Genomic DNA, 24029 nt, shown 5'->3' on the forward strand with positions numbered 1-24029 from the left:
CAATGGTACAACCATGGACACAGAAAACAAAATTGGATTGCAGTTGCTTGTACAAGTTGCCTTTTTATAGAACAGCTTCTTACATCTTCTCTTGCATATGTGAACTAGAGGCCTTTATGTTTCCTCCTATAGGCGAGTTGGGTTTCAGACTTAAAGCTGGCAAAAAGGAAATGATAATCTCCCACAATTCTTTTGACATGATCAAAAACAAGGTCCCATTAGCACGCAGAAGCTGCCTTCAGACACAGTAGTTAAGTTATGAGACCGATACTTTGTTTAAATGAAGGTGAATTAACACACTCTAAATTCGAGAATATTGGAGTATCCATAATAAGCCCATGGTACTCTGTCATGGCTACCAGTTTTAGCTCAGGTTTAAGTAATACAACTTGAGCTGTTACAGCAGTAAGTGGTCATTATGATTATAAAAAGACAACCTGAACCACTGACCTTAAAGTGTAGATATAGATATTGTACGTGTGCGTCTGTATGTGTACACCACTACAAAACCAATCTATACTATAGATTGACACTCTAGTATCAGAATATTGCATGATTCGGGGGCTGGAGATGGATGTCTCATATCTCCAAGTACTGCAATGGAAAAAAGCTGACCATTGACTAAATTAAGCATTACACTTCTTGTCCAGTCTTTCCTCTCACTGAAGTGGCCAATCAGCCAGACAATCCATCAGCAAGGGGAGGCTCATCTCGAGCCGCAGCTACGCCATTGGTCTCTCCTCTGTCTGCCCCTGAATTTCTCTCCTCGTCCTTGTCCTCATCCAGGCTTAGTGGGTCCTGGTTGGACAGGCGGTCTAGAGGGTCAAAAGTATGAATTTTAGGCTCGGGGCTGAGGAGCGAAAGCTGAGGCAGCAATGGCTCTCCCCGAAGCTTAGCAGCTAGCTCCTTAGCGCTGCAGGTGGGAGTGTTGGTCTCATAGACATCGTGGAAGTTGTTGTAGTCTACCTCGTAGAAGCCCTTCTCCAATGAGAGAACCGGTGTGAAGCGATAGCCCCAAAGCACCTCTGTGTCCAGGTAGGAACTCCGTGCCTGACATGTCATTCCTGTGTATGCATGGATCGGCATATGCGTCCACATACACACAATCGATGTGTCACACATGCAGGCAAAGAGGCAAACAGAGTGGACAGGTAAACACACACAGAGAGATGGAAAGAGATGTAGGGAGAAAGAGAGACAGCATCAGTCAATTATTCATGGCTGTACAGGAACTACACACACAAAGGGTAATAACTATTTATGCTAAACCTTCATCATGCTTTTAAAAGCAAGGACATTGGTAATGCCATTTATCGGAACATAGTTGGCTTTAATATGTTTGAAGATAAAATAGCAAAAATATTTGCAAAAAATGATTGGAAATGGATTCTCATCATTGATGCAGATTTAAATGTTGACATTACACTATTTTCATTACTAGTCAGTGAAAACATGGAGGTCACTCTTTGAGTTATTGCAGACAAATCTGCACAACTAATAATGTCACTGATAAATTGTCTCAGTACACAAACACACAAGTTCAGACAAACTTTAACAACTCAACCATTAATTACACACTCGCTCATCCTGCACTTAAAAAAATGTTTGCTGTGCAAAAGAGACCTTTAAGTCTTCACTGTAAAACAAACACTAGTAAGAAGTATAGTAGCAAATGGGAATTACAAAAACACACAATTATTCTCAAATGAGGTGGTTCATTGTTACTGAGCTGTATGGTACGAGGGTTGGGTTGAGTGGAAACAAGAGGTGCTTCTCATTAGTGGTTAAGCTACAGGCTCCATTGTTCTCTCTCGGGGGATAAAGCATTAGCATAAATAATGGAAATAAATGTTACAGATGCTATGTAATGTGAAAACAAATCTATGCACAAATAAAGGAAGGACGTTGGTGAATAATCCTACACACAACTAGCATCTATCCTCACATCTCGCACTGAGAACTTGAAGTGATAAGCTTCTTAAGGGGACGTGTCACTATTATTTTGGTTCTTTCCCTCACTGCAGTCTGCCTTCATTATAGAATTTGTGGAATTTATCCTCCCACTAAGGAAAGTGTCCACCAGCTAATGAAGACTGTAACATATGACAGGCACCGTTCAAGCCTACAGATATGGAGTTTAGTGACAACAACAACTTGCTCACCCAGTTGCAGGGTTACATAATGTCCTGTATCTCCCATAACACTGAGCATGTGCTCCAAAATAGACATAGATTTCTAATTTGATATTGAGTCTAACGTCTTTCTTCAGCTCTCCCTCTGAATACGAGTGGCCTAGTTTCCACTTTTAACTTGTGAAGTGAAATGTTTATTTCTGTGACTGTATAACAAATCAAAGACAATGACCCTCCCAGTGACACGTGTTTCTACACTGTCTGTTAAGGGTTTGACAAAGAGTTTGATGTGTTGGTTTTATTATAATTCAGTGAAATACTTTGCAGCCCAGACACAGTATCTCTACATTATTTATATTGTGTCATTTATGCTGATTGCTTGTTTTATCACTCTTTGGTATTGTTGGTGGTAAATATACTTTAGGAGCTGCCAATATGTGTGGGATTAGATCGAAATGTGAGAGAATCAATTCCCAAATAATAAAAAGGATAACATGAAAGGGATTTCACACTTATCAAAATTGGACATTGACTACTGCACAACACAAATGTAACTGTAACCACACATACTATATACTGTGTGGTCTCTTATTCAAATACGTGTCTTCCACACACTACTGATATCTAGGCTATAATTATGTTTATCATGATAATTTATAATTATCAATGTAATGTATGTAGGAACGGGCTCCAGTATATAGAACTGCATGTGAAACAAAGCAACAATATGTGCAAGAGAGAATGTTATGTGCATAAGAGTGATATATGTGTAACGTGTGAAACGTGTGTCAGCCACATGTTCATATTAGCAATAAAACTACAATATCTTCATTCTGACAGCACATTTATTGTCAGTACACAGGACGAGCACCCACCACAGTCTCTCCTGTGCTCAGTGTTTTTGGACAATTTCTGAAAGGCTGAGGAAATTCTCCTCGCTTGGTATTTACTTGCCTGCAAAAGCTTTTGCTCTGTTTTTCAATACTTTACTAAAGAGTATTGACATTTCCCCATAATTGGAGGTTTTCTACGCTTGTTCGTCTGCTTTAAAGATCGGCAAGTTTTGTCAGCCATTCATTACATTTGTGGTTCAGACTTCTTTGTCAAAGAAAACCAAGAACGAGCAATGTTTTTGATGATTTTTTTTTTCAAAGGTTGCACACAATGTACACCTTGTAATTCTACAAATAGCAAACTATTATTCATTTGTTGTATATAAAACTATTTATTTTTAGTATTCAACAGAAACACTGCAGTTTCTGTCGATCAAAAATATCATTAGTTCTCATTCACACACCACTAATTTATCATGCTGCCATGGAGAGTACATGCTGCTCCATGTGATTATGATGTTATTGTAAAGTAGGGATGTGCATATTAAAGTTATAATGTCATACTTATTATTGAGTGAGTATGATTTTTAAACCGAGCTCCCACTCTGTTTAATACCTTACTTGTATAGCGTGTGCAGTACGTGCGACATTATCATGCTACGTGTGAAACCAGTGAAATAAACTCAGCCAAGGGGGTTCTCCTTAGTTTATGGTCAACAGTTTATCTCGTCATCTGCAGGTGTCATGAAAATGTTTTAAATTGCAAATGTTCTACTTAGGTGAGTCACTGCCAGGTTGCTGGAAGTGTGCATGCTGCCTTACTGGCACAACCGAAGGAAATGTGTCACTGATGTTATTAGACACCTGCACATTAACAATGTTGACAGGCCAGAATATTCAAATGTCATTGCGGGTGTAACTACTGCAATTACATGCTGCTGCTGCTGCTGCTTTCATGTAGTGCACCCTGAGAGCTTATGACCTTTACCCCACATCTGACTAATTCATGCAAAGGGAAATTTTTGTTGTCACTTACTAATCTCTTCTCTGCTCTTTGATATATACTGTTGCAGGTCATACTAGGGTTAGGTCTATTTTCAAGTAATTACCTTAGGGTAACCAGACCTTAAAGACCATTGTTTACTCTCTCTCTAGAATACATGTGACTGCTAAATGTGTAATTATAGGTCTACAGAAAAGATTACAACTAAAACTGAACGGTTCTCCATAAGGTGCTTAAAAATAGAAATTCAAACCAAAAGATCAATCTGCCACAAGCAGGCAAAACAGAGTCAGAAGAGTCACAGCATGGAGCAATGTCCCCCATGAATGCCTGCAGGAATCATGGGAGGCAGAGGACATAGGATTCTATGTAGACTTTTGTGAGCTATATGATTAAAGTTCGACTGATCCTAAAGAAGGTCATACATGGACATACGTTAGATGGTGTGTGTGCTGTGTTGTCGTGTCTCTACAGAATAAAGATAAGACATGTAAAATGTGTGCTACCACTTTCTGCCTGTCACTCAGGTGATACTGTGATGTATAGCTGTGGGAAAAAGTGCCAATGTATGTCAACCTCCAGAGATAATGGGGGTTGGGGGAGCAGTGGAAATGTTGAGGAGAGAAAAAAATGCCAAGATTTCAGACGACTACTTATGTGTTCGCTTCTGCCACTCCAGCTCAGATACAGACAGTGAGCTCCACAAGGTTGTGAGCCTGCTGTAAACAATCTAAAAAAAAAACTGAAAAAGTGAAGCGATTTAAACTGTGTATCCCTTTATCATCATGGGTATCTTAAGATATCTGGCCAACAAGATGGATTAGCTAATGGCACAACCTGAGTCAGAGGGAATACCAGGAGTGTAGCATAATGTGTTTCACTGAAATACCAGTATATTCCATCGCTGACTTTCACACTGTCCAGGCCGACAAGGATTGCAGCTGGAGCGGTAAGAGAAGCGCCAGTGGGTGTCTCTACTTTCTCAGGTGTCTGTAGTTCTTTAACCTTTCCACAAAAATCCTCAGCGTGTTTAATGAGTCTGAGATGGTCAGCACTATCCTGTTTGCTATTGCATGCTGGGGCAGCAAGCTGAGGGCACTGGATACCAGCAGACTTAATAACCTGACCTGAAAGGTGGGTGTTATTGTAAGGGTATAGAAGAGAGTTTAAATTCTCTTCCCAAGCACGACCGGGCCCAACCCCGCATTTGTGATCAAGCATTTGGGTTTTTTCTCCCTCGTTGTGTTCCTGTGGTATATTATAGCAAGTCGTATTTTGTGTGAAGGTGTTAAAACCTGGGGCTGTGAACGCATCATTTAAAAACCAGGAGGTGTCTTGTCATTTGCAACATATGAGTACAACCAGCTCCTGCTGTTGGGAGGACATAGACGTACGTGTACATTTACGGCTCATGTATTTTAAAAAATGTCGGGTTTAAATCGGGCTCGGCCTCGTAATAACAGTTAATGTGTCGGGCTGGCTCGGGTCGGGCTTGATTTTTTTGGGCCCGATCTAAGCTCTAGTATAGAACTGCAGTGAAAAGTGTCAGACGGGAAAATACTTGTCAAGGTACGTAGCATTCTGGATAACTCCTCCCACTCTCTCAATAGCTTGCTTGTCCAACACAGAAGCACGGACAGTGACGGACTCATTCTACCACGTTGCACCACAGAGCGCCACAAGATATCATTCCTGCCATTTGCCATCAAACTGTTGAAGTGTCAAACACTCTGAGCCAATGGACTGGAATTGGACTAATTTGTATGAGCCCTCTTCATTAATTGTGCATCAACAAAATACCTGCACTAGAGTGTACAATAATATCTGCGATATATATACAGTATAATGTGCAATTCTCTCTACTCTTATACAAGGGATCATTATGTTCTTGTGTAATAACATCATGCAAGAAATCTGATTATGATACAAGCCCCTAAAATAATGAAATCTAATGTTTGTCTGTTTGTTATCCTTGAATCTTGTTTCACTATATTGTGCATTGTGTGCACAGCTGATGTAAAGCCACATCGACTTGAGATACTCGGTGGCTTCTGTGTAATTTCACACTATCCTGCAAAGTAAATGTAATCTTTTAAATCTACTATTTTCCCATAAGAAAACACAAGCTGATTGACTGATTGTGGTTTGGAAATGCCCATCACAGTCTGTGCATGAAACATATTTGATTTCTGACAGGTTGTACAAGGAGGTAAAGTATCGTTGCCAGGCTTTGCTCAGAATTCCATCATGCTGTAGTGCATCAGTGTTGGAATAAAACAAAAGGATGCCAGCTTGTGTACTTTTCAAGCTATTCTACCAAAACACACATTGTCATATACTTATTGTTGACTGGCAGACATTGGACTGAAAAACAACAATACAGTATAAAATAATAGCTTTAGATAGAAACCAGGTTTTCTCCCACAGCAGCAATTTTGTGAGTCCCTAAATGATGCTGCAACTCCAAGTCAAAACAATAACAAACAGATGAAGCGATGTTGTCACAAGTTTTGCAAACTGCAAAAACTATGATAGAGCTCATAGCATTCTACAAAACTCCTAAACATAAATTATGGTCTGAAATAAAACTGAATTGTGCAACTGCTTGTTAACACCATTATCTACTCACCCAATCACATGGCAGAAACTCAATGAATTTAAACATGTCGACTTGGTCAAGATGAATTGCTGAAGATAAAACTGAGCATCCAAATACAGAAAAAAAGTGACTTAAAATGTGGCTCGACCATCTCTACGGTTTACAGAGTGGCCAGACTGCTTCGAAACAAATAACCACATGTTACAACCAAGGTGTGCATTAAGACTATATTTGAATGCACTTTGATCCTTGAAGCAGGTCCCCCTGACCCTTTTATTAGGGTGTCATGTGTACCTTATAAAGTGACCGGTGTTTATATAAATATAATATAATATTGAATGACATGAAATGTTATCCAATTTGCAAAGACATGCAGTGTTGATCCAGGGGTGGTTATAAGGTTATAAGTGATGTGTCCTTATTTGCAGATACTATTTTGGGTTGTGTGTTTGGGGAAAATGGAAAACGAAATATAATTTGAATACTTTACAGAATCATTGAGTTGGCACTCTTGACATCAACATTCATAAAAAGCGAGGTGTTGCTCGTGAACATCTTTGCAGAATTCTGCAGCTCTGAGTGGCTATTAAATGGACACAAACTCATTTTGTGTCCATTAATGGTTTCACTGTTGAAACACAAGGGCTAATCTATTGCACTGTCCATGGTGCTGAATTTGTAAATGTTCACACTGATAACTTGTTTTACACTGTTTTTGGTGCCATTTCATTAACTCTCCTTCTCATCATGCTTTTGGATTTCTCTCTGCCAGTGAATGTGACAGAAGTCGAAGAGAGATTTTTAGCTTATACTCTGTATTATTAGTTATTATTCTCTCCTGACAGATTTGTCTTAAATCTATAACATTATTTAAAGTGCACACAATAAACACTCCATTCTATCCTACAGGGTATACGTTAAATCACTGTCTTGTGTGGAAACATTATTTAAATGCCAACATATTAAACGATAACAAGGAGAAAGTGAAGTCGAACTTAAATGGATATAATTTTAATGTAGAATTAAGCTACGATTAAGTCATCATATTAGCAGTGTTGCGGCTTAAATTAGGTGCGGGTTGTAGATTAAATCATACTTATTGTTGGTTCATAAAATGGTGTGTGTGTCTTGCACAATATCTGTTAGCATGTTTACCCAATATAGGTCTATAGGTTGTATTAGGGGAAACAATAGCTCACTTAATCTCTTGAATAGCTGTAAAGACTATGACGAGGCCGAGTAACCACTGCCATAGCAACCATGGTTGTAGCACTGACCCTCACAGGAAATATGATAGACACGAGTTCACGAGGAACACTTGCTCTACTTGGTGGAGAGGATAACATGGAATATGCAACTTTGAATAACATGAGATGATTTGGTACTATCATTTTCAGGTAGATGCTGTGATCCCATTAAGGAATAACTTCATTTCAACACACAATAAGATCACTTGTCAGTGTGGTAATGATCTGTATTTGCTCTGCAACATAATGTCAAAGTTAGTTGGCCTGACAAAGGGGTTAGCTTGTGGTAAGCTTCAGTAAATCCATCTGCTGGAGACAGATCCACCATGGACTTCTGGTTTATTGGACCTATGTTGTTTTCATGGACTTCAGAGTGTCAGCTGTTTTTCCTTAGTTTTACATTGTAGTTTCTTCCCAGTGTGTCATCCCTTGAGTTACCTTTTTTTGATTATAATTGTCTGCCATGCCCCGATTTATTTAATCTGTGTTTGGTTAGCTGTGCCTCTCCACTGTAATAGCTTAGTACAGATTAATAGCTACAGCATATTATCAGACAACTGTTCACTCTGATTAATTCCAGATCAAATGCTTTTGATTTACATTCATTCAAGTGTCTTAAATATGAACTAATGACATATTTCATCCTGGTTATTTGAATGTAGCCTTACTGTAGTGTGCTCTGGGTTGTTTTTGCCATTTGGGTTTACTTATTTTGTTACTTCTGCATTGCATTCAGGTCTCACTTTGTAGTGGAACCAAGACCATTTTGACATTTTTGTGGATTAAGTCAAATAAGCATAATATCCAGAGATGCAGGAGGTTTTGGTATGTGGATAAAATAAATCCATTGAGAAACAATCCCCCACCCTCAATTACAAGGACAATCGAAGCCATACTTGTAAATAAATGATTTACCTGGAAAGCATAAATATATAATTCCAATGACGACTCTACTGGTAAAATATCAACAATATTCTGAGAAATAGTATATTGCAGGTCTTATTTTATAAATAAAAGACCAGAATAACACAGACCCCAGTTGGTATAAACTTGTGTCCAGAGCAAGTGCAAGAATGGAAACAAGGATTGTTGTTTGCAACACATAATATAGAACTAGGCTTGGCACCGGTAACAGTAAACAGTGCCGTAATCACTTTTTGTTTAGAGCTAAATATTGTGCTTAACTTTATGGTTAAGGGCCAAAAATGACCACTTTAGGTTTCATGATTTTACATGTAGAATAAAACGTATACAGACAGGACACTTCAAAGGAGGCATCTTTCAATATTTAGTACAATAGCTGTTATAGCAAAAAAGTCAGTTTAATTGCTGCCCACAGATAATTCAATAAATATATCCAGTAAATGCCTTAACCATTTTTTAAAGGTTGGAAACGGGATTGTTATTATTAAAAATAATTAATTTTTTTGTAGTAGCATTTGATCACTGGGAACAAAAGTACTTGTGCGTAAACTAAAGCTTATTATTTTCATATCATGTAAAAAAAAAAAGATGTCTGATGACAGTAAATGCAGCAATTGTATGGAAAAATCTACCATTTACTTGAATATCCTTAAAATATATACATGTCAGCTCATATTCACTGATTTTGCCGCTTCTGTTTAAGTGTTTCATGCTTTGCTGCAGTGGTAGAGTTTTTATTATTTTGTTTCTCAGGAATTCCCAAAGCATTCATTAAATTGTAAATCTTTGACAATGACAATAACAATGGAGCAAATATGTATCATTCAATACATCAATTGATGCCTAAAGACACTGACAGAGCAGATTGATCACGCTGCTTTGTCGGCTTTTAATGTCCTTACAACCTTATTTATTTGTCAATTCATCAATTTGTCCAATTTTATAGCCAAACTGCACTGATTAGTCGATGCATGCTGCTTTTAACAGCCCATGCATCGCCGTGTACTTAACATTTTTATCCCTGCGATAATTCTGTTACTTGATTATAAACACTGACTTAAATAACTACTCATTACAAGCAAGGTGTGCAGAGACTGTGAATGCACAACACATAGAGCCTTCAAGCAAACTCGCTAGTGTAATCCCCATTATTATGATGTTCTCTGTGGGGGGTGTATAATAAAATAGAGAGCTTATTGATAAAACAAATATATACACAGTTGCAGCCCTTACAAATTATTTGAACACCAATTACTCATAAACTATATAAACATAGCTCACAGTCTGTTTGTGAAGTCACAATAGGGTTAACACGGGACACATGAATACTGGGAGGACTAGTTTTGATGGTTGTATTGGTGCGTTGCCTAGCATTCAAGGACAGTGACAACATAAACCCTGCCTGATGCCATGGTCTCTGTCGGTGAAGCAAAATGTGATTTAATGTCAGAGTCAAGAATGCAGCAGCATGAGCAGGAAGCACGATGACAAGACCACTGGTGCTTTGGTGGGGGGAGAAAAAAAAAAGAAACTAAAAAGAAATAGAGCAGAAATATTCAGATACGTGCAACGCCATGCCTGGCTGCATTAAATAGCTTGGCAATTGTATGCCTGTTTTAAAACAACAGTTATGTACTACACGCTTATCATCAGCCGGTCTCACTTACTGATGCAATGATATGATGCAAAGTAACATGTATTTGTATTATAATTAGTCCTTGAACAAAAGAATCCCTCAACAATAAAAAGTGTATTCATTGTGCTTAAAAACAATAAACGATTCAGCCAATGGCCCACAGAAAACATGTTAGATCGTCAAATTAACAGCTTGTCATGGGCCATGCTGTGAAGATACCTGTATTCATCAAGGTAAAAGGGTGCATAAAAAAGATAATTGCATTCTTATGACTTGGAGATGCAGATGCTACAAGTTTCCTTTTGCTGCCTTGACTGGCTGTGGGAAATAAGAGCTTTGTGGAACTTTACTGTATACACGTGGCCGTGTCTGCCTCTTAAATGTAGCCAGCCTGGAGCACTTTTAAGAACTGCTTGTCTTTTGCCCAAAACACAGACCAGCACTGTGGGTGTTTACGCTTCATTCATTTTGAAATAAACACTATCAAGACATAACCATGAAGTAGTAACAGGGGAAATGCAGGGTCTGTTGAGCACAAGGAAACATTTATTATGATCGACTTTCAGTCGTTTGCCTTGCTTTAATTGTTGCTTAAAAATGATTTGCAAATGGGTTCATGCAGGTCAGAAACACTTTCCATCTTTCTTCAGAACACAACTATGAGTGAATTATCAAACTTATAAAATCCTCATTAAATTCTCCACTAACTTAAATCCGAAATGCATTACTATTATTCATGTCTCATTTTAATAGTCGATTATCTGTTAATGTTAGTCTCTCTGTCTTTCCATCCATTACTATATTATCTTTTACAACCTGAAGCTCGCACAGACACTCACTTGTGCTCTTCCTCTTTTAAGCAGTGCAACTTTCCATGCGAGCCACTTCTGCCTTTCCATCCATTTAACCATCCTCCCATTCCACCCACTCAACTCACTTCCAGCAATCATCCATCCATCTCTGTCTCTCTCTATCCATCTATCTGTCATCCGTGCATCTTTCCATTCAAACTCTTTGTGTTTATCCATTCCCACAACCCTCATCCCCGTCTTCCACCCCTACTGCCCCCAGTTTCATACCTGTGGCCTCCACCATTCCCTCAAGGATAACCACGATCTCAAACTCCTCCTTCTCCATTTGTGCGAATGACAGCTCCCAGAAGGGGCTCTTCTCATTGATCTCGTGAGAGATGATCAGTGGCGACACCAGGAACAGCCGGTCATCTCCCGTGTCAAAGCCGATGTTGATATCAGTCTGGTTGAGTGGGATGAACTCCCCCTCCTTGGTCTGCTGTGACCGGATCAGCTTTGCTCGGATTGATGCCTCTACGATGTGAGAGTTCCTTAGGTCCCCCACCCGAAACATCAGGCACATCTTGTTGTCTCGCACTGCGATAACAGCCTTGTGGGAAAACATGAGGGTCTCTGCGCGGTTCTTTGGCTGTGAAATTTTCACAAACATGCAGCCCACCATCATGGCATTCACAATAGAACCCAAGATAGCCTGCACCAAAAGCAGTATGATACCCTCAGGGCATTTTTCTGTGATCACACGGTAACCGTACCCAATTGTGGTCTCAGTTTCAATTGAGAAGAGGAAGGCTGACACAAAACTGTTAAGGTTCTCCACACATGGTGTCCAGCCCTCCTCATCAGCATGCAACAAATCGCCACGGATGAGTGCTATTAGCCACCAAAGGAAGCCAAAGAAAAGCCAGTTGACAACATAGACCAAAGTGAAAATGAAAAAACTAAGACGCCAGCGTAGATCCACCAGCGTGGTAAACAAGTCACTGAAGTAACGGTAGGTCTCTTGTACATTTCCGTGGTGGACATTGCACTTGCCGTCCTTCTGCACATATCGCTGCCGTGGCTTCTTCGCCGGGTCGGAAATCAAGTGGGTTCTCTCTGTCGTGATTGGAGCATCCCGCAAGTGTTTAGGAAGCTTCTTCACCTAAGTGGAACAGGAAAGATTCAGAAGGAAGGAAGCAAAGTGAGGAAAATGATTATGGTCAATCAAAAACACAAAGCTGAGAAAATAGTGGCAGTTTAGCTGTAAAAAACGTCTATTACGCCAGGTTTATTCAAGACATGCTTGAGCATTACACATGTTGCATGAGTTAAACTCATTGACTGCTCATTAATGTATAAGACCAGCTTTAAGTCGCTTCATCACTTCATTCAAATTCCAATGATCACAGAATTTGACAGACTAAAATGTTTGCACACTACTGTGTGTGTGTATATATATATATGTATATATATATATTTATATAGAAACATAATATGTGTGTTTTTTTCACATACCACGGTATGTATATATATTATATATACATACCGTGGTATGCAAAAGTTTGGGCACCCCTATAAATGTTCATGATTTTCCTTTATAAATCATTGGTTGTTTGAATAAGACTTTTCAGTTAAATATATCATATAGGAGACAAGCACAGTGATATTTTAGAAGTGAAATAAAGTTTATATGATTTACAGAAAGTGTGCACATTTTTTTTAAACAAAATTAGGCATGTGCATAATAAAATAAAATAAATAATTTTTGCATCCTCCTTTTGCAGAAATAACAGCCTCTAAACGCTTCCTGAAGTCTGAATTCTGGCAGAAGGTATTTTGGACCATTCTTCTTTACAAAACATCTACAGTTCAGTCAGGTTTCAGAGCATGGACAGTCAGCTTTAAATCACACCACAAATGTTCAATAACATTTAGGTCTGGGGACTGAGATGGCCATTCCAGAACATTGTATTTGTTCCTCTGCATGAATGCCTTAGTAGATTTTGAGCAGTGTTTAGGGTTGTTGTCTTGTTGAAGGATCCAGCCCTGGCACAACTTCAACTTTGTCACTGATTCCTGGACATTGTTCTCCAGAATCTGCTGATATTGAGTGGAATCCATGCGACCCTCAACTTTAACAAAATCCCAGTCCATGCACTGGCCACACAACCCCACAGCATGATGGAACCACCACCAAATTTTACTGTAGGTAGCAAGTGTTTTTATTGGAACTTACTGTGTTCTTTTTACGCTATGTATAACGCCCCTTGTTTTGCCCAAATAACTCTATTTTGGTTTCATCAGTCCACAGCACCTTATTCCAAAATGAAGCTGGCTTGTCCAAATGTGCTTTAGCATACCTCAAACGACTCTGTTTGTGGTGGGTGCAGAGAAAAGGCCTTTTCTGCATTACTCTTCCATACAGCATCTCCTTGTGTAAAGTGCGCTGAATAGTTAAACAATGCACAGTGTCACCATCTGCAGCAAGATGATGTTGAAGGTCTTTTGAGCTGGTCTGTGGGTTGACTGTGACTGTTCTCACCATCCTTCGCCTCTGCTTATATGAGATTTGTCTTGGTCTGTCACTTAGGGCCTTAACTAGAACTGTGCCTGTGATCTTCCAATTCTGTATCCTTCCCCTAAACCATGATGTTGAACAATCATTGTTTTCAGGTCATTTGAAAGTTGTTTTGAGGCTCACATGTTGCCACTCTTCAGAGAAGATGCAAAGAGGAGAAACACTTACAATTGGCCTCCTTAAATACCCTTTCTCGTGATTGGATTGACGTCAAGGGTCACTGAGGTTACCAAAGCAATTTTGAGTTCCAATAATTAGTGCTAAAGGTATTGAAATCAATACAATGACAAGGGTTTATTTCACTTCTCAAATATCACTGTATTTGTTTTCTATATGATATATTTAACTGAAATGTCTTATCCAAACGACCAATGATTTATAAAGGAAAATCTTGAAAATGTACATGCCCAAACTTTTGCATACCACTGTATACATATATATATATATATATATTGAAACTGAAACAGAGTAAGGACATAACAAGGGACACACAGGTCTTTGTCAATGCTGGCCCATCTCCAGCTGGACAATCTGGCTCCACAGCTGTGCCCTGCCTCTCTCTGTCCCCTGTGCTCCCTCCCTCCCTCACACCCTATGGGACACTGACAGGCCTGGATTGGAACACATCTTCCATCTTTCCCCTAATAAACCCTTTTGCCGTACTTATAAGGAATGCCATATGCCTGGACATGTGAGCTTAAACACACAAACATAAACATATTCCTAATTGTCAATTTTGTTTGACCATGTTCTTGGACCTACTCATACATCCATACATAACAAACAGGAAAAAATGTAAAGGACACTTTTAAATTTACCTCTGACACGAGGACATTTTTCAAACCGAGGCTACATCCATACTTATACTTTTACATTTGAAAGTGGTGTTTTCTAACACAATAATGTTTCTCTATCAGAAGTCTGTAAACAAAATAAAATCTTTTAAAATGTTTATCATGTGACATTCATTTACATTGGACACACTTGTGCTGGCGTAAACAGGAGGTTGAATCTGTGCAGTTGGCACACTTCTGACAGAGCATTGTGGACAAAAGGTGTGTACAGATTTAAATCTATGCATTTTCAAACAAAGCAAAAGATAAATTAATACATAAATTTAAAAAAATGAAATGATAATTAAAATGCATTGTCATGACAGAAAGGCCCTTGTGTTGGTGTTCATTTTGTAGTTTGGCATTATTACAATTTCTTTCTTTGTCACTCACCTTACATACCGGGGCAAAAGGAGGAAATGCCTAAATGCTACTTCTATTCATACTCTTAGCGACATCAGTGTGGAAGATTTAGGTACAATGATTTCATTTACATGAAATATTGGAGGCCACGATGTTGAAGTTTACTTAAAAAATACCAATGGAAACTGAAGGTTACCATGGGTTCTTCATGCTTGGAAGGTAAGGGTGAGGTGAGACATATCTGCAACATGCAATTTCACCAATAGAATATTAAATACGGTACTGTTAACATATGCATTAACATTCAAATTGTAGGCTATGTAATGAGTGATCATTCCAATGGTGGTGTGGATAGCAGGGACAATTATAGTCAGTGTTGGCTTCTGCTAATGAAGAGTGTTATTTACACAGTGCATTTTGACTGTTGGGGGATGGGCGTAAAGGTTAATTTGCTTTTGTTTTGTATGAGTTTTTGCATGTTATCTTACACGTAACATGACACCACTTATACAAAAGTTATTGACCCAGAAACTTCCATCCTTTTGTGCTTACACCAAGCTCTCCTCTGTGCTATCACAAAGACAATCTGTGTCAGTTTAGCAAGAGAGGCCACTACAATATCCTTGCTGTGCCTTCGTTTGGAGAGCCTGAGTAATAAAATCTGTCAGACAGACTTAGTAAGGGGTCTCACTCAGATGCTGGGTGCCCTTTCACTGCTGACCTGTGTACATACACAATTACTCTGACCTGTATGTATTGAATTTTCAGATAATGATTTGAAGGGATCCCTGTTTAAGGCGCATTATAACAGAAGAACTGAAAGACAGTGCTTGTTGACCTGCATTGCAATTAGTGGGCTTGATGACAATGCACTCACTAAATGTCACTGGGCTCCTTTATTACCAACTCTATTTTGGTCATTGGATCAAATATACAGTATATCACAGTCAGTCAAACAGTTATTTCAAGTCAAACTTTCCACTGACAAGATCATTTAATGTAAAAGTGGCTGTTTAAAATCGTTGTTTATCAGGACGACACTGCCTGTAGACAGCCAAAATAGGCTTGTTCATTTCCACACTTCCAGCTGAGGTTAATTGAGTGATAGATGAAGCTGTCACAACCAGTGCCATCCAATCTTTGGCCTTTTGTAGTCAATACAGTCCCTGGGGACGGTGGTCATAAACAAATTCATTAGATCTCTCTGCGTGGCAGTGGTAAGTGGTAGGTGTTCTCCCTTATTGAGCCTCTTTGTCATTGCTTTCACGGTTTCATGGTAAATTCCAATCGGCAGGAATATCAGATGGCTAGGACAACTCCACCATTCATTATTGGGCACAAGAAAGGCGGTTGGGCTTTGTTGGAGTCGTTATCTATAAACTGCCCCGCTGATTTAATCTGTGAAGTACTGTATATCTACAGAATATCTCTGCCTTTTTAACATTCTTTAAAGCTATCAGTCTGGTTTTCTTATCACAAACATAGACATGTTGTCTTTATGATTCATTCCTATCGCATGGTTTTATCCTTATCTTTGTTTTCTTTATAGACTCTCACACTGACCCCACCCCCCCCCCCCCCCCCAGTCTGTCATATGTCATGTCTCCCAACCACCCTTTTATTCCCCTACGTTTGGTCCGTTCAACAACTTGGGCATGCAGTGTAACTGACTGGATGCCTTGTGTCGGACAGAGTTGCTCTGCATGGGAAGAGGCTGTCATACTTGACCTGTTTATTTATGAATTTAATGCATTATTTGTGTCATCATTTTATTCATGACTGTGCGATGTGAAGCCACTTTACCGGATGGGGTGGGGGAAGGGAGGAGAGAGAAAACAAGCAAGTTGGACAAGTCAACATGATATGATGACGATAACATCAACGATAATACCGTACCAATAGACACCAATTGCAACGACAATTACTTTCGCAAACCACATGAAACCAACCATGTGTATCTTTGTGTCGGGGCTGTCACTAGTGTAGTTGGGAATTAGAGCAGGGGATTTTACGTGAATTCTAGTTATACAAGCAACATGCAGATGGATCTCAGCAGCAGGCCTTTCAGGACCCAGATGCACAGAGCATCCAGCCGTCCCACAAGCCAGGAGAGACCTGAGGCCACCAATCCCAGGGACATTGCAGGACACGTTTCCCACCATTTTTTTTTTTTAAAAACCCTTTTGGAAAAACATTAGTTGGTATCTAGGCATTGGCTGTGGAGGTTACCTGTGCGGGTGTGACTCCTATCTCCATGTTGTGGTCCATGAGGATTCGAGAATCTCCTGCCATTCTCAGCTGAAGCTCAACACCTACAGGAAAAATCATTTACATTAGTGTATTACATAACACATACTTTATATGAATAAATATCATAGGTATTCTTTTGTCATTTGCAGTGTCAGAAAGAGCTTGAATTCACTGATAAGCAACATTGGATTCAACTAGTACATCAGCGGTCAAAGGTCAACGCTCCAGTCCCCACAGACTATTGCAAACAATCTACATCCATTAGGCCTTTCAACCTTTCAACCCTGAGCAATCCAAATTACGCATCCACTTTGTGAAGCACATACATTGTGTCAACACGAACAATATTGTGTTGATATGCAGTGCAGCAGACCCCTCCAGCACGATATTTTCTACATGTCATTTTAATTGTTACAATTTGTCAATATGTCAATATTTGCTGTAGTGTAATTGGAGCCCAAAGAAACCCACAAAGGCAGTTTGAACTGAAAGGTCAGATAAAAGTGAGATGTTTGCACAGATTTTCAATATCGAAGGAACTAGTTATACAAGCAAATTCTGTCATATCTTAGTTTTTACTAGAACAGTGACATACAGATAGAATCTGTGTCCTGCTCTCTTAAAATAAAATTAAGAGAGACATTAAATTCAGTATCACAACACGAAACATTCTGGTGATAACATTGATCATGATGATGTGGGATAACATAATTGTATGCAAGCTCCAAACAGTATCCACAAAATTGGGATGATAAAGGTGGCCATTTGCCGTTATCGTCACATGGAAGATGACCGAGTGTCCAGTGCCATTTTCTATTTTGCTTGTACAATGAAGAATTGGGCTCAGGTGCAGCAATTTGAACCGCATAATTTTTCTCAAAGATCAGGCTTATTATTGGCATAATCTCCAGGTGCTCCAGCTACATGTGACCTCAGGCAGACAATGCATGCTTGCACAGTTACTGTATTGACGCACAAATGTTTGCACACAAACATTATACACTCTTACATCATGCTTTAGAGCAGGGGCAGCTTGAAAAAAAGAATGCCGGCGACAATCCAGTTGCCCCTATTGATTTGAATTGAATCAAACAGTAATAGATTATATAGACAATGAAACGAAATGTCTGCACGTCATCTTTTTGGTTGTTTTGATACAGCTCCAGGTGATGCGCGACGAGTGCACATTGTATGATGTCATTTATCTGCTCCTGAGACGGATTTTTCAAAGCAGGTAAACTGTTGTGATGTGTCCAAAGAGACAGAAAAGGTAGAAAAAGAACTCTTTCAAAGCCTCCTGAATGATGTGGGAATAACAGCCACTGCTGTAGTTGTGAAGGGGGTATGGAGGAGAGTGTGTGGCAAACCTCTGATAAAGCCCTAATTTTAGCAGCAATCTTACAACACCTTTGGAGCTCCACAAGAGGCAATTGACTTACAGACCTCCTGGGTTTTGTTTGAAAATAAACTACTCTTAATTTGGTAAAAAAAAAATGAATAAAAAAATACCTTTGCTGTTGGTTTAGAGCCCTAACAACATATGCAATTTCCTTGTCATCTGTCTTTGATGTTACTCTGTTTGATCACTGACAAGCAAGGGGAGGGAAAGCAAAAGCAAGCGCAGGGAAGTGAGAAGAACACGTCACAAATCAGATCCACACAGGAATGCGGTGTTGACATTGATGGTCCAAAGCAAAGGGCACAGTGACGTGACAGGCATCTGAGAGGGGGAAAGACAGACAGACAGCAGAGATGTAGCGCACACACACACACACACACACAAGCACGAGCTTCTGGGAAAACCTCACAGAATACATTGCAGGGGTTGCTTTTTGAATCATTTTAGGTTCTCTCATGAATTATACATGACTCCCCGGAGATCTGTGAACTTCAGACCTGTGTATATTTTCAGTGAGGCTGTGATTGCACCGTCAGTTTGCAGCAGCAGGCTCAACAAGCCCAAATGAGAGGTGTTTGAACATGGATAACAGCCGGGGTGATTTATCTTAGTGCTTTAAGAGGGTAACAAGCATTTATCTTGTTAATGGGAGAGTGACTGGCTCCTTTGGCTGGATTGTGTTTGTGTCCTGATAACAAGAGCACTCATATGATGTCCTTAAGGCCAAGACAAACATAGCAAATCCAGGGAACTTGCTTCCTAAGGGATATCTATAGTACGTATATTTTCCTTTCTTGCTGACAGTGCACGCTTCAAACAATAATCTGTACGGCACCCAACACAATTTGGCTTTTTCCTTCTAACCTGTGGCAAGATCCTTACTTTTCCAACAGGGCATGTAAAGCACTGACTAGCTCTGTGATTTAATTTTGTACTATACGAGCGCAACTTCAGAAACACGTGTGGTCAGCTGGCCTGGAGTGGAGCCAAGTGTGGGATTTTATCAATACTAATCAGTGCCCCAATAAGACCTCGCAGCAGACTGATTGCCGGAATTATAATTCTCACTTGATCAATTGTTAGCTTTAATTATTTTTCTTTTGTTTTTATTTCCTTTTATACAGATGTAACCAATTTAGCCTCTGTTGAGAAACTCTGTTTCCTGCTTGAAATTTAACAGATGGGTTAGGGTTAGGACAGGTTGTTTTACAAATGCAACGAATGCTGCTCGCTGCCCTCAAGTACAAGCTTTGTGGTTCAAATGATCATCTTTTGAGGAATATGACGACCCCCCTTCACCCTAAAAAAACCCAAACAAAATAAAAAACAAAACATTTGTTTGTGTTTTTAGTGTTCCTCTTCTCCTCTTCTCTGGGTTGTAACCCTGCTGCTGAGCATGACCGGGTTACAAATGGCAGCATGATGTTGCAGACTCAGCATTGCATCTCTACTTTACAGTACCAATTTGACTATTATTGGGCACCCATCCATAGATTTTGAGGCCATAGACTGTGGTTTTCTGTTGGTTCATCAAATACAATGCTTACACTGAGTACACAGTGGAAAAAGAAGAAGAAAAAAGAAGAAGAAAATGATGGAGGGATTGAAAATAAAGAAGGACCACACTGCAGCAGTTTTGCACTTTAAAAAGTAATGAAACAGCAACTCTGTTCACTGAATCACTGCATCAGATTGGCATCTACACTGCTAGAGTCAATCCAGTTTATCTGCTGTCTCTGACTGTGGGCCTTGGAGGCATTACAACTTTCTACTTCCTTTATCCCTTTCCCTCATTCACTCCACCCCTTCTAGTGAAAGCAACGAGTCATGGTTACAGGACCTGTCATAATTATGTCCGGGGCTAAGATTGGCCCGTGAAATAACATGGCCTCATCCCTATCTCTGCTCACTTATGACACTTTGAGGTTGGGTGGGTCAAATGACTTAAAATGGCCCCAGCTAGTTTGGCTCCAGGCAAAGGGAACACACTCACACACACACCAGGCCAATCAATTGCACACACACACACACACACATACACACACACACACACAAAGTTTCTACCATCCCCATTATGCCCGATAGTGAGCTGAGTGTATCCAGTTGTGTCCTTCTCATGGCTGACCTTCTCTGGAGTGACATTGCTGCATTGAGACGTTTGACTCACATGCGAGAAACAATTTCCTTAATGACACACGCACGCACGCACACACACACACACACACACACACACACACACACACACACACACACACACACACACACACACACACACACACACACACAGCATCTCTGTCCTGCTTTCAATCTCCCTCATACAGTAGCCTACACTTTGCACAATAAGTTTTGGGAAAAAAAGTACAAATGTGCAGTTGTTCAAATCAAGAGCTCTTTGCTTTGCTGCCTGTTTCACATCTGCTATGAAAAGAAAATTGTGACAACCAGGATTTCAAATGTTGAAGTGAGAGTAGATGGGATTAAAAACCCAACACCTATTGGAGCCAAATAACACCCTCTTCAACCCTGCTGGCCTGAAGAGTGATGAAGAGAGATGAGAGATGTCGGTGGGTGGATATGCTCCCCAACACTATTTTGTCTTTTTATCAGGTGTGTGGCTCTCATTGCTGTGATTTATGGCTTAAGATCTGATTCCTTAAATGCCACTGTGATCTGTATTTGAAGCAAAATATTGTAAACTGGAATAATGATGAGGAGTGATTCATGTGAGATATAATAAATAAGAAATACAGTGTGATTTCTCTTCATATTTTGTTTATAAATCAAATCCATTGATTTCCTCTGCCTCAAACTTAACAGTACCAAACAAAGCATGAGGTTCTTTATTCATATGCCTCACCTCACTGTAAAGGAACTTGAACAGGGAGGATAGGAGGCCATTAGCAGGGTGGGGCTGGGCTGCAGAGCCGGGCAGCACATGCAGAATGCTGGAGGGGCCAAAGGTCAAATGATCTTGATTGAAATTCCTGCCATGCTTCGCTGTGTCCCTGTACGTGTCCCTTTAAGGAACCTCCTTCTCCATAGTCAGCACATCCGCAGTTAGAATGAAATGAGACGGTGACCCTAGCAGTTGCATGTGCAAAATTTTCAGATTCACTTGTTTAAAACCTCCAGTGCTTACAGCAAACGGCACAGTGCAAATTAATCTCAGTTTTTTAAATGTGAAGTGCGTTGGTGCTGAACCCCCCCCCCCCCCCCATCCAAACATCCATGCTGTCACTCAGGCCTTACAATGTTAGTTGCTATGTGGGTTAATGAGCTGCACATATACAGGGATGTGCATCCCCTGGGTGATGAATGCTGACGCTTCATAAATGATTATGTAAAATCCTCCAGATGTGGATTAGACCTGAATGTGTTATACGGGACAACTAGGGACTGTGATTACTAGGTCTTTGTCCTGTATATCATACATACAGAATATCCAACTGTACGTGTATGAGGTGGGGTATTTACAAGAATTTACATGAACTCCTATGTGATTTCGTGTAACTGGCCCGACCTGAATGCTGATGAGCTGGACCCAAGTCAGTGTAACACATCGCTGTCATTGTCTGTCATGCGTAACAAAGGAGTTCTCATGAATGGAATGAGGCATCCGCCTTCATTAAACTAACCATATAAAGGCTGGTGTAGCCACCACGTCTGAGCCAGGAACGAGATACTGTAAATATTTCACTGTTTTCTACATAACCTGTTGCCGACAGATGAGCCAGTTAACCTGGACATGCTTGGGAATGTGTATTTTCACACTTGTAGATATAATCTGCGATGGATTACACTCCACATTCTGAGATCTCTGTCATGTTAATGTTATTAGTTCCAGAACCACCACTTGAACAGTATACAACTATTGGAAATGAGCTCAGTGTCAGATGTTCGGTAATACTTTTCACAGCTGCATGAAGTACATTTTGTCATTAGCCTATTTTTGTGGTGGTCCACTGGGTTCTTATGTGTAGGGCTACAACTAAAGGGGATTTTTAATATTTGATTTCTCTGTCAATCTCGATTAATGGAGGATTAAAATCTCAATTTTCTTTGAAGTATGAGGCAATGGAAACCTAAAATATTAATCTTTCAGGAGCTGAAAATCTGAGAGCTTGTTTTAATTATAAAAAGAAAATACTAATAAATGTTAATTGATCATCAAAGTAGTTGACAATTAATTTATGAATGGATAACTAATTGGTGCTGACTGCGTATATGCTCCCTGTAACACAACACTGGTTAGAGGATGGTTAACGTGTAAACTTGCTTTAGATTATGTGAGGAAAACTCGCATTGTACAACTCAGCCCTTAAATAATACGGGCGCATATAAAAAGTAAGATTAAGTATGCATGCGTACAATGCAAGAGTGACCTGGACTCTGATTTACAGTAAGTATGAACAAAACTACAGACATGTTTACTCGTGCGGAAATGTGAAGCAGTTCTACACAAAACACACAAAGAAAGACCTTTAGGGTCATACATATGAGTTGAGAATTTTACACATATCGAACCCAAGTAATGAAGGTGTGTGAGTGTGTGTTGGTGTCATCAAATTAGGATGAGGCTCAGATTAAGCAATGGGTTGAGTATTTGCCTGTCATCGTTACAGTGATGCACAGGGCCGAGGGAGTGTAATATATCTATATATCAATATGATCCACAACTATAGAGAGACATTATTGTGTGTGTGTGTGTGTGTGTGTGTGTGTGTGTGTGTGTGTGTGTGTGTGTGTGTGTGTGTGTGTGTGTGTGTGTGTGTGTGTGTGAAGGGAACCATCTAAAATAAAAATAAAAAACATACATTTTGCCATTTGATGCATTGCACCAGATATATCCTGGGGCTTATTTTCATCTGGAGTCCCCTGACAGGTCACAATTAAAGCAGTCACACTAGACACAATGCACATGCACATAAAACAGACACATACTATATGGTCAGTGGTGGGTAGGTTCACGTTTTTTTCCATTCATCATTCATGTTGATATAGGTGAGGTGGACAAAAAGGAGATCCATGTAACTCTCGACAATGTATGTTTTATGTTTGTGCTGTAGGCTGCAGCAGCAGCTCTGTGTGCTGTATTAACTTTATGAATTGTGGATAAATACACGTAGCAAGAAGTGTGTGGGCCATGTTCCACATACCATCAATCTGGCACATAAGGCCTCATAGGTGACACTTTGAAACACAGTAGACACTGATGCATGAATTTGCATTAGATGCAGATTTATTCAGGCATTTTCTTTAGGGGTTGACAAGATTGTGTATGTTGTTTTTTTTGTTGTTGTTTTGTTTTACTGCTTTGATGCATCATCAAGAGATTATAGTGTATTCATTTACTTTACATAAAATGCAAGGCTGTGTATCTTCAATGATACACAAAGTTATTTTTTCGAAAAATGTAAAGTGTATAAACTGGAGCTTAAGAA

General features: G+C 39.7%; 1 protein-coding gene across 1 annotated transcript; it reads right to left on the reverse strand.

Annotated features, from left to right (window-relative positions):
- Positions 1-675: 675 nt before the first annotated feature.
- On the reverse strand, positions 676-17231 carry kcnj5 (potassium inwardly rectifying channel subfamily J member 5; the record flags this gene model as incomplete). The annotated part of the gene is made up of 3 exons (XM_083887258.1): positions 676-1064; positions 11454-12327; positions 17169-17231. 3 exons carry the CDS (start codon positions 17229-17231, stop codon positions 676-678), a joined length of 1326 nt encoding a protein of 441 aa, XP_083743384.1.
- Positions 17232-24029: the final 6798 nt, after the last annotated feature.

The sequence above is a fragment of the Microchirus variegatus genome (assembly GCF_963457635.1).
Source record: "Microchirus variegatus genome assembly, chromosome: 3".
Lineage (NCBI taxonomy): Eukaryota > Metazoa > Chordata > Actinopteri > Pleuronectiformes > Soleidae > Microchirus > Microchirus variegatus.